Source organism: Geospiza fortis, unplaced genomic scaffold (assembly GCF_000277835.1).
Source record: "Geospiza fortis unplaced genomic scaffold, GeoFor_1.0 scaffold221, whole genome shotgun sequence".
Taxonomy (NCBI): Eukaryota; Metazoa; Chordata; class Aves; order Passeriformes; family Thraupidae; genus Geospiza; species Geospiza fortis.
The window spans coordinates 1,546,183-1,558,793 of record NW_005054395.1 but is presented as its reverse complement, the minus strand read 5'-3'; the positions used below and the strand labels follow the sequence as shown (position 1 = coordinate 1,558,793).

The 12,611-nt window shown below is 43.2% G+C and overlaps 1 protein-coding gene across 1 annotated transcript; it reads right to left on the bottom strand.

Annotated features, from left to right (window-relative positions):
• Positions 1–911: 911 nt before the first annotated feature.
• Positions 912–12,106, bottom strand: SCPEP1 (serine carboxypeptidase 1). The gene is made up of 13 exons (XM_005425735.3): positions 12,097–12,106; positions 11,611–11,756; positions 10,662–10,751; positions 9,810–9,965; positions 9,282–9,356; positions 9,005–9,077; positions 8,060–8,097; positions 7,748–7,876; positions 6,198–6,282; positions 5,339–5,452; positions 4,577–4,714; positions 3,090–3,253; positions 912–2,978 (listed from the first exon to the last, which is right to left on the bottom strand). The coding sequence occupies exons 1-13, from the start codon at positions 12,104–12,106 to the stop codon at positions 2,913–2,915; spliced, it is 1,284 nt and encodes a 427-aa protein (XP_005425792.2). The 3' UTR covers positions 912–2,912.
• Positions 12,107–12,611: the final 505 nt, after the last annotated feature.

Here is a 12,611-nt window from a genome sequence, read left to right as displayed (position 1 = left end):
AAGCAGGAGAAGGAACAGATGCCTCAAGCCTGTGACTGAGCACCAGCCCATGGCAAATGAATCAATGTCCCATTTGATAAAGAGAGGTGAGAACAGCACAAAATGCTGCTTTCTGAAGAGACCACCTTCTCAGTTATTTTCCTCTCTCAGGCCCTACAGTATTAATTTAGGATTAATGCAGAATGTTGTATACAACAGGACTGAGGACCAACTCTAACTGCTGTCATGGTCTAACCCCAGGCAGCAAACAAACACCACAGAGCTGCCCACTTACTTTCCCCCGAGACAGATGGGGGAGAAACTGAAGGGTAAAAGTGAGAAAACTCATGTGCTGAAATAAAGACAGTTTAATAGGCAACAAGCAAATCAAAAGAAGGAGTTCATTCACCACTTCCCATGCGCAGGCAGGTCTCCAAGGAAGCAGGGTTCCATCACATGCAGCAGTTACTTGGGAAGACAAACAGCATCACCCCCAGTGTCCCCCCTTCCTTCTTCTCCCCCAGCTGAGCATGACACCCCTGGCCTGGGACCTCCCTTGGGTCAGTGAGGTTCAGCTGTCCTGGCTGTGTCCCCTCCAACTCCTTGTGCTCCCAAAAGGCCCCTCACTGCTGGGCAGAAAAGGCCTTGTCAGAACTGCTCAGCCACAACTAGAACACAACAGTGTTATCAACAATCTCCAGCACAAATCCAAAACATAGCCCATACTATCTACTAGGAAGAAAATTAACTCTATCCCAGCCCAAACCAGCATATTACCCAGGCAAAAAACATACTGATTTGCTAGGGAAATTATTTAAAAATATTCAAAGAATGCAGATATGCAAATTTACACACTGGTAGCAACCTCCTCCTGTTCACCTAAAAGCCAAAGCAGAAAATAATGTCATTTTCAAGCAGTGAAATCAATGTGATGCTGAAGAGAAATGAATTAGACCCATTTATTGAAAAGAGTATTTCAAAAAACAAATCTGGATCTGCATTGCTAAAGGTCTCAAGAATACAAGAAGGGAACATGAAAAAGGAAAGCAATTATTAGGTACCAATAGTGCAGCTGCTGGGTGACTGCACACGTGCTCACACAGCCTTGGGCCTGTCCTAGGGTTACTTTATGATGCTGAATTGTATCCCCATTTGTCTATTCAGCCCAGAAATAAGTTTTGCACCTTTAAAACTAGATCTGAGGGTGAAGTGGGAGAAGGAGAAGCAGTGAAATGTCTGAGGTGGTTGTTTTCAAAACATAGAGACAGAGAGCTTCAGCATTTTTCTCCCCTGAGATGTGTTGTCTGCAGCACAGACAGACAGCAGAAGAGAGCTCTCCTTTGCTTTTTAGTTAGTTTTATTTCTTTAGCTAGCTGAGGCAGCAAAGTTCCCAGGACTGTGGTTTTTTTTTTTTTTTCTTGGAAGTGTTCAAACCTGCTCTGGACTGAAAACCCAGGAAACCTTGGGAGCTCACACCTGTGGCCCACCTGGGCCTGGTCACAGCCTTCTCCAGCACCAGAGGGACTGATAAGAGACTGAGCAAGCCAAGCTACACCCAGCAACAAGGACTTCCTAAATTTGCCATCTCTTCAGAACAGAGAGAGGTTTTATTGTTTAATATTACTCACTTTTTATGCTTGTGAATACTTTGCTTGTTAAATAAACAGTTTTTTTCCCCACTCTTCTCCAAGGAAATCTTTTCCCAAACCAGTAGAGGGAAGGACTTGAATCTGCTTTCTAGAGGAACCCCTTTTGGAGTTTCCTCACAAATTTGCCCTAAACCAGGACAGTGCCTCAGTTCTTGCTAAGACAGTGCTATCAGGTATTTCATGACAGTGTCAGTGGCTGAAGTGAGTTTCTGACAGCTGGATGGAGCTGTTGTGCCTCCTATCAGACACCAATATAAAACAAGTACTTCATGCTCCACAGCAAAAGTCAAATGTCTGACCAGTCTCTTCTTGACTATGTATTATTTAAAAAAATGTTTCAAAATAATAGGTCTCTGCAAGACTTAAAAAAATATCCAAAAGACATGGATCAAGATTTTGTATATCCATCTTTTAAACACTCCTGTAATATTTCAGAACTATGCTGTTATTACTCAAATAATGCTCCTTTCCTTCTGGCTAAACCCAGAAGGTTTTAAGAAGCTTCTGTCTGTTGGGACTCTTTTAATACCCTCTTGTACCAAAGGCCTTCTGCTTCAGGATACAGAAAAGCAGGAATTTCTGCTGGATGTGCTTCAGGTGTTGAGGATAAAGGCAAAGTTTGAGCAGTGGGCATAAAGAAGAATGGAAACAAGAAACAAATGGTCAGATGAAAATGGAAAATCCTCCTCTGTGGGATGTTCTTCTCTCTTCAGAGCACAGGAAGTCTGAAGAATCCTGGATCCTAATTCAGGCACCTCAGCAAGATGAGATGGACTGTGATTCCTCTAGGGCAGGTCCTCTGTCCTGGCATTTCCATGGCTTCATCTTGAATCCAGCCAGGTGACTCAAGCCTGAGGACAAAGGAAGGAACATTCCACAGCCTCATGAAGCAGGTCAGCTCTCCCAGAGGAACACAAAGCAAATCAAGTCAAATCAGTTTTACTCTTGGTGTGCAAACAGACAAGGGAGCATTCAGGGAAGGGCAAGAGCACAAAATCCTTCCAAGGCAAAGGTTCAGGGCTTGTTCTTTATGACAGGGGACTTCCCTCTGGAAGAGTCATTTATGAACAATGTTAAGGCAGCAAATCACAGCTTAAAAATTCAAAAGCAATAACTCATTCAAGGAAAAAAAAAACATCTTTCCACAAGCACTTGTGCACATTATCAGCAAGATGAGGGAGGCTGTGTGCCCAAACAGCCACTGTGCCTCCTTTGGCTTAGGACCCAGATTCACACTCCTGCAGAGCCCTGCTGCTGGACAGGAAGCCAGATGAGCTCCCCTCCCTAGTGCTGCTGCTGAGTCACCATCCTGAGCATTTTGAGTGCCATCTCTCCTTGGTCAGCTGGTACCTAGCACAGAGAAAAGCACAGGATAAGCAGCTGCTATGATGAAGCAGACAGCAGCTACACACACATCTTCAGCCTTCTTGCTGATTCCACCCCAAGGACTTTATTATTTACCATGTGCCCAGCCTTGAGAATCCAGAAGAAAGCAAAGTTCTTATAGGCCTTGTGGAAAGCAGCAGTCTCAGTGGATTCTGGAGACACATAGAGTGCCTTCCACCTTTTCTGGCTGAACTGCTCCAAATCAGGCCACTTCAGTTTCCGGATCCATGCCTCCTGGCCTGTTGGAAACAAGAGACAGCATTGATTACCAATACTTAGAAACTACCAATACTTGGTTCCACAGCAGCTTGGGAGTCCAGTTCAGCTGGACATCCCCTGAACTGGATACCAGAACAGCAGTGTTTGCACAGAGTCTGTGTGTTCAGATCCTAAAACCAATTTTCTTATGCCTAGGAAAATTCAGGACAAACTGAAACAAATCAATGGAGGGGAGAAGGGAATAAGTAAACAGTGAAGGTGTGTATGAAATGGATTTAGGATTATACAAGTTGAACATGTGCTTCCTGGAGGCTCTGCAGCCCTAGAAATTCCAACATATTTCACTTTGCACCTCAAACACCTTGAATGTCCTGCCATGGAGAGGGATCAGCCATACCAAGTTCCCCTCCTGGAAATCAGAAGAGGCACTGTTTCTGTTTGTTGGACACTCATTGAGAGGAGACTGAAAAGGCTTTCTGTTTCAGGGGCTGCTAGAGAAGGTGAAGGTCAAGACAGCAACAAGATCAATTCTAGGACTCCAAGGGGGACAAAGCCTAGAATTGAATTAGCCTACCTGTGAGCTGCAGGAAGAATTTACATGTTAACTGCAGCTCAATTTTAGATGAAAATGTGATAAACTGGAGCATCACTAACTGCTAATCTGTTTTGACAGCCTAAATACCATGCTTCCTGGATTTATTGATTGCTGTGTTGTTCATGAAGGGCATTTGAATATCTAAGTGGACAGAGACATACAAGGAATAAAGCCTTTCACAGCATAGGAAGGTGTTTGTGGAGTCTCTGACTGCAGATTCTTTAACTTGGTGAGAGAAGACCAGCAGAAGGGAGCACAGCACCCTTGTGAGGCATTTCAGCAGCACTTGGCCTGGCTCCCAAACTGCCCCTGGACCAAACCAGCATCTTGCAAGCAGCAAACAAAGCCCTAGGTGTGCAGGAGCCTACACTGAGAGCAGGTGTGATCACTGCACCCTCCCTCATTAATTACCAGCATTCTTTGCCTATGAATGAGCATTCACACATACACATCTATGTGCTTATCCAGGAGGATTAAGTGAATTATTAGCTTCACTGAAACAAGCAATTACTGATGTGGCAGATCCATTTCTCAACAGTATAATGGAGGTAAAGGATTTGCCTCTCTCAGAGGGATATAAGCAAAACGTCCTAAGTGCTGCTCATTTATGACTGTAGTACTTAAACACTGCTAGTTAGATAAGAGGTTTGCACAGGAGATTGGAGAAATCTGGGTACCAATATACTGACAGCTCCACATTCTACTCATCACATGTTCTGTTTCCACCCCCAGTGAAAAGGTTCCTCACCCATGGTGTCAACAATGAGGTCCAGCTGCCCATTATAGACTGTAACACTGACATTGGCTGCCAAAAGCTGATCAACAATATCGATGACGGGTCTCATGAAGTCCTCAGCCATGTTCTCAAAGACCTGTTTGGACTGACCTGGTTGGAACCAGAAAAACAAATTTTAAGTGATGAAGGATGTATCCCCAAGCTGGGAGAGAAGCACAGGCTAAAGGCTTTAAAATGGAGTTCACAGCTGCACAAAAAACAATCCTAGCCAAAAGTGGCAGTGATTTATAAGTCTGAGGAACAGGAGGACCAGACAGCAGCTGTGCTCCCACTGGAGCTCACAGACAGTGCTGTAGTTTCTGGCTCCCATTTACACACACAGAGTGCTGACATCAGCCCTTTAAGCCTCTTTTACATCCCCTCCTCTGTAAGATCTATCATTATATGATACCAGACTTCTGGCACAGAAAAACTGACAGGAGTTTCAGCAAGACTGCATGAAAGACAGAAACCAGTTCCTGAAATACAGAGGATCTTCCTCCCTCCCCCTGTATTTTTGGCTAAAGATAGATACGAGCAGCAGAATCAGAACCAGAACCACACTTGCTCCCACAGGCCTGCCCCACAACATCTTCATTTCTGAGAATAAATCCCCTCCTTAGCCCCATGGACAACTACAAGTCAATGAGACCAGTTGCCAGAGTATTCTCCTACAGGATGCAATACTGTAAAACAGTGGTAATGAGCTCATCAGGTGAGCAGACAGGAAAGTACCTCCCCACTTCACACAGTCAGGAATGATCATCAGCTTCTTTCTGATGGGCCCATTCATCAGCTCATCGAGGCTGCTCTGATGCATTTTTCTGACATGGTGCTGGTAAAGCCGCACTGAAAAAAGGGAACACACACACTTAACACACCATCCTGCACAGATAACAATCTTCAGTGTCAATCATGGCCAACAAACCCTTTTCTAATGAAATTGCAGCACCACAGAGAGAGATTTGCTTACTTTTACTAGAAACCACTGCAGTCAACCCTTATTTAGGGCAGGATGATACAGGAAGAGCCCATCCATTCCTACTTTTAGCTAACACTGCACTTTTTCTGGGCATCTGCTTTAACCACTTGGCTCTTCTCAACAGACCAGTTATTTTTGAGCTCCAGTGTTTTACTTTCAGGAGTTTATTTCACCTTCCCTTATGAAGCCAACAGAAAAAGAGTTTGAAAGAAGTTCTACACATGTGTTTTTCACATTGATGCACAAAAAATCATGGAGCAATAATTTAATCAGCCTGTTTCTACTGATGAGACACTCTGGTGTCCTGTGTTAAAGACAGAAATGAAAGACAGTAAGAGGAAGTAACTTAAAAGGTCATGAAACAATGTTGCAATTATACTGACTGCTTCCTTGCTGTAATTTGTGCAGGATGTATAGGTGGAGGTGTCATCTATAGGGTTGTTCCACATTCCTATCTGTCCCTACTTATGCAACAGCAAACAAGTTCTGCTCAAGAGAATATCAACATCCATTTTAAGGATGTGCTACACTGAGACTCTTTCCACTGTTAGAGCTGAAAGTATGTGAATGGAAACACAGGGCCTCAGAAGTTCAAGTATTTAAATAACTTACTGAGATGGAGATTTTCTTGTTCATCTGATTTCACTTCTGGAACCTCCTTAGTCAAGATGTTATAAAAATTCACATTGTCTGTGTTCTGAAAACACAAGATAATTTCAGTAACACTAATAAAAACATCTCTCAGAGATGAAGAGCAGTCTTTCCTGAAAAGAAAAAAAAAACCAGTAAATCCTAAATAAAGGACCCTGTGACCTGTCACTTTACCTGCACACCAGGAAGATACTTGTGGAAAAACTTCAGTTCTACATTTGCTTTGAGAGGTGGGAAAGAGGTTCCTCAAGCTTGTGTTGTTCACACATGGGTTGTGCCAGAGATGCTATTTACCCTCTGAAGCAGATGTGAAGCTACAGGAAGTCTTACCCTGCATTACTCATGGCACAGAGCTGCAGTGCCAGGTGATGCTCTTAGACAGCCCCTTCTGCCAGGTCTGGTGTGGTGCTGCTCTTGCTCAACATCCTTCCAACCTACAATCCTCCAAAATCTAAAATGCTTCCTCGAGCATGTGGTGCTGGGTATGGCCACCCCTGTTCTGGAGCTGCTGACAGCTGGATGTGCCCAGGCACTGCAGACTGGCAGCTCTGCTGCAGCTGACAGAGGCTGCCTGCACCCAAGGACAAACGTGAGCAGTGTTGCCATTAGAGAAGTTACTCCGGATTCTTGAAGCCCTGCTTCACTTTATTTTTGAGTTTTTAAAGTTCTGATGCATAGGTCAGAAATCAGCTCACAAAAGCAACTGCAGAAGAACTGCAGTGCCTTCACCTGCCAGCACCATCACAACTGAGAGGGGAAGCCAAATGGATTTGAAAAGTAAAACAGGAACCAAAAGTTCATTCTGAACAGCAAGAAGTGAAACCAACGATGTGCAAGGCACTGTCAGTTATGAATCACAGAAAAAAAAAAAAACCCAAAAAACCAAAAAGGTCCAAAAAAGAGAAAAAGGAAGTGGCTCCAGATTAGCCTTTCTGTCCAAGGAAGACAGAGCCTTACATGTACTAAAGAATGAGATGTAACAAAGAATTAGATTTTGGAGTGACATTTTAACAGGAGAAACCAAAACAAAACTTTACCAGTCTATAATGCTGGAACTTTCTAAGTAACAAGATGCAGTGACCCACAGGAACAGACCATAACTTGAGATTCCTTTCCATCCTGTCCACCTATTGTAGTTCTTCAAATAGAGATGTGTGCTTAACTTCAAGTTTGTGTCTTGGTGGATGCAGTTTTCAATATTCAAAGCTTTCCAGGAGACATAGTTTATTTTAGTTGAAACTGTGGAATCAGGAGGACTAGTTGTCTGCTGAAACCTCAGTGCACTTCTGGAAGACCACAAGGGCTCTCCTGCCCACGTTCTCTGTCACTCTCCTAGCAGAGCATGGCAAACACTCCTTTATATCAGCACTGGGATACAACAAATCCTGGCAAAAATGACTGGGCAGAGGGTTGAAGAATTCATGCCAGCTCAGCACTCATAGAAAGGATAAGTTGAAATCATGTGCCTCCCCAGGCAACAGTTAGTTCTTAATGTTAGTCAAAGATCTCACCTCTTCAATGACACCTTCAGCCTTGCCCCAGAGCTCAGTAGCCAGCCCATATTGATTTTTATTTATTGCATCCATTATTTCTTTGGCAACAGCAGTCACCTCTGCTAGACCATTATCATCAAGGAGAGACTGGAAGACAAACACAGAGAAGGAGAGCTTCAATTCCAACTCCACATCCATTTATTGCTAACAGCCTCCATGCTTTCAAGGTTTTAGTCAGGCCAAGAGGTAATCTTAAAATTCAACATCCATTTGTACTGTATGGCAGCACAAGGGATGAGGTGAGGACCAAGAATTTAAGAAGGTACTTACAGTGCTGTAAAGGTAGGGCCCCCAGGACAGCACAGAGTCTAAACAAACAGAACAGATTTCAAACATCAAACTGACAATCAATCATTGATGTAAGATGTAACTTACTTCTCCTTTACTGGGGCAACAATATTTATGAACAAAATAAATGGAGATGAATTAATCAGTAAGCTCTGTTTAACTCTAAGGTTATGTACCACAGAGCAGGTTCTTTACAAATCCTGCAACATCATTTAACCCCTATGAGTTAACCAGTGAAATTTATTTAAAGCAACCAACATGTTTCTACCAAAATGTTCCCCCCAGCACTGCAGCACATTGTGCCAAAGGTTTAACAAGAGGATGGGAATTATCTAAATTGATCTGTTTGAAAAGTCAGAAGAGAAAAACGGAGTTATAAACCAGATCTGTTTTATAACAACTTTGTAAATTCTCAAGGACCAGCTGATGGCAGACAGGTAAGAGTTTGCTTGGTATTGTTCTCTGCTGTAGAGAATCTGTGAAGCCTGCCCCTGCCAATACCACTGAAGGACCAAGAGCCCTTGAATTTGCTTTTTATCCTCCACCAGACACAAATCTCACTTGCAGCCTTGTGAATCACTTGGTGGTCACATTCCAGCACAGGACTCTTACAAAACACCTCAGAGGCTGTGGAGATGTGTAGGGACATTTTACCATCCCTCTACTTCAGATGCAAGTGTGCTCCTCGCTGATCTTGCTCTCTGGCTTTTCCTCATCTAGATACATTCTAAAGAGAGATTCTTCAGTCACAAGAAGACTTGCAAGGCTGCAGTATTTATTCTTGATTTACCAGACTCACTGGAGAGTTAATTCACTTAAGGCAGGGATGGCCTTTTTGACTTCAGGCACTCATGGAATGATTCCAACACCCAACAAAAACAAAATAACAACAACAAATCATCCACAGTTTGAGGAGTTTAAACATACCCAAAGGAGAAATCCATGAGTCTCCAAGAGCAGTCCCCATAAAATTGCACTTTATGGTCCCTTTTTGAACAGCCTTCGAGAATAAGAGGAAAACCAAAACAAAACACCAAGAATTAAATTTTAGCTATTCATGACTCTAGAATCAGTTTTCATGAAGTGAAAAAAGTAAGTAGTACTGTGAATTAGGCAATAGGGACAGTGTATTCCAGAAAATAAAAGTCCTTGTAGCACTCCCTGTTTTGAAGTGAAAAGTGAACCGTATCCTCCAAGTACTTACCTTGTGCAGCTCTAAAGCAACCCCAGCAGCCATTTTACCTCCATAAGATTCAGAAAATATGTAGAATGGGATGGTCTGGGGAGAGAAAAACACACAAGGAACTCATTGCATGGAAGGCAGAAGATGCCTCCAACCATCTCCCACATCCCACAGGACCCAGGCACTGGCTGTTCACCTCTCACCATCAAACATTTAATGTTTTTCTCATTTTAAGCTGTACATTGGATTTCCATAACATCCTGGTGATTTGTTGGTTCTGAAGCATTTTGGAACTGCAAGTAGCTGTGATCCTACATATGCTGCTCAGATCACTCAATAGACAATAATCCACCCCAATGCTTATCTAACTAACCCAAAATCAAGATACAACTCTGAAATGTGGAAAATAAGAGACAGTGGTTATACCTGCACCACACACTAGCTAACAGCAAAGCACTGCTCATCGGGAAGTCTGCTCCCTAATTCTTTTTGAATTCTATTCAAAAGCAGAGAAAAATACAACAATAAACAAGAATTCAATTCACTTACCTGGAATTCAGGTCTACACTTGAAGAATTCTCCAAGAAAAACCATCATATCAGAAACTACTGTGGTAAGGTTTTGGGCAAACAAGCTACAATCATCCACATAACTGAATCCAGTGCCCACAGGATTATCCACAAACAAGACACTGGCTGCCTGCAACTGTAGAAGCAGAAAGAAGGTTTGTATAAAACCTCAGTTCAGCACCAGCAAAAAAATTTAAGTTTTGATGGCACAAATGATTAACTGAGCCAGCAAATCCCTGGACCTGAAAAAACTTGCAGAAAAATTAGGTGCAACAAAGTCTTTCAATTTGCCCAATCTGTAATGAGAAATACACCCAAAAACTCCCAGTGATCCAGAGGCAGGTCACCTAGGGGAACTCCAGAGTACTTCAGACTATTGCTAACTCAGAGCACAAATATATTGCTCTAATTAAACTTCCACCTTCACAGGCAGCTGTAATTTGTTTTCCCTTGAAGGCCATACTGGACCTGTAACTATAAGCCATAGGTTTTACACTGCCAGCCACCCAGAAAAAGCTCTGAGATTGCACACAATGAAGCTGTGATCTGAAAGAACACTTTCTACAATTTCCCTCCTGTTTCCCAGACATTTCACTTCACAGTTCCATGGAATAGACATACTTCATTAAATCAAATTAATGTCTACCCCTCAGTTCTAAACAAGGCTATTCCTATCAGCTAATTTAATAACCACAATATTTTAACGTTAAATATTATAGTTCTACCGAACTTTAAATGAAAAATTGTTCTGGTTTTTTTGTGTAGTGATCATCTGCTTACATAAGCAAACAAACATTTGTAGTTAACAGTTAGAAGCTGAACTCTACTGTACCCAGGTTGTATTTCTTGGTTTCATTTCTTTGTCTAATGGACCAATCTCTTCAAAGTTCCCATACCCACAGCCTGAAGATCCTGGACCTCCCTGCAGGGAAATATCAAATGACACAGATGTTAAAAGGCAGCATGGCACAGATATGACATATGGAAGAAAAATACAAGCCAGCCAGTAAGTAGAATGACAGATTGTCAATTTTTAGGAATGGCTTTTGCACTACACGTTAATTTGCAGAGCAGGGTCTGTTCCTCATGGTCTTGGGCTATGCACACACAAACCATTTCTGAAAGCAAGAATTCAACAGAGAAGCAGTCACCCACTTGTGAGAGCTTCTGGTGAGCTGCCTGCTATGTGAGCACAGTTTGAAAACCTTATTCCCCAAATATGGAGTGCAAAAGTTAACTATTTGCTAACTGGAGCTTTGCAAGTCATTAGCTTAATCAGCATGTACAGCCTGTGGGTTTCACACTGATTAAATAACCCAGAAAGAATAAGAACAAGTCCTCAAGTGATTCTATTCAGCATTAACTTCTGAAATGTACTGTGGAGAACACACCATCCCTTTTATCAAACGGGGATTGTTTCCATTTAGAAATCATCCTCAATCTCTGATTATTTTATTTACTCTCTCTCTGAACATTGTTTAGACTTCAAACTCGAGGAAAGGAGCTGTGAAATTACAAGGCATGAAAATCACTACTGTTACATAAAAGATAAGAACAACCTCTGTTATTGCAATCGAACTTGATGGAAGGCAGACACTTGAGAACACCCCACAACTGCAGAATGAAATCACCCTTATTTTTCCCAACCTCAACACCACATTCACAAGGTGAGGCATTTAGAACCAGGCAGTTTTGAATTCTGATGTTCAATATCAGATATCAAACTGAACCAGGCACAGATGGAAAGAATTATTGCTAAGGTGTCTCTCACCAAACCTTACCTGAAGCCACAAGACAAGAGGTAACTCTGTGAAGTCTTTGGTTGGGTTGTTTGCATAGTAGAGCCACCAGAACATGTGGGCCTTGCTCCGAACCTCCACATATCCCCACACCTCCTTGGACTCTTGGGGCTGCCTCAGAACTACACCTTGAGGGGAATAACAATAACAATCAGCTACGTAGAAAGGCTCAGCTTTGGACTTTCCACCAGAATTGCTCCAAAACATTACATTTCAATCTTAGGTGTGATAATTAGAAGTGCTACTACTATGAAAAGAAATTACTATAAGAAACCTGCCTATACCTACACCCCCACCCACGGCTGAGTTATTGTCAATGAATGAAGTGTGTAATTAAGCGCTGCCTTATCAGAGGCTGGCATTAGAGCTGCCGCCGGAATAACAGCCCAGTCGCTGGAATAATTTGTTCTTGAAGTGTTTTCAAGGCCTGGGCTGAAAGCACAGCCCCAGTGAAATAACTCCCATAACCAGCTGCCATGTCGACAAGGATCACAGAATATTCTGATGTGAAATGGACCTAAAAAGACCGAGTCCGACGGTTTCGTGACCGGCCGGGGCGGGGATCGAACCCGCAGCCATTGAGTTATTGGCGCCACGACCGGACCGCCCGAACTCATCCCAGCACTGCGAGTGGGGGTCCGCGGGGACCTCTCCGCTCCACAGTCCCCAAGGAGAGCAGATGCAGACAGACAGAGGGTCACTTCTAAAGGAATCCAAAATATAATTTAAGTCAGTAAAGTCTGGTCACCTTACGCAGTCAGTCTACTGTCGATCTCGGACACGGAACAGACTTTTGACACTCCGTCCCTTAATCTTAGGGATCAGGGGAGAAGGCAGCAGCGCACGCAGCGGGAGCAATAAGGCATTTCCAAGCCATGGTGGCCAGGCTTCGCTGCTCCCGCTGGGACTGCCGCTACCCTCTCCGTCCTTCCCGACGGCCTCCCCAGCAAGCGGAATTTCGCGCGGCTCAGCCCGGGCCCTGC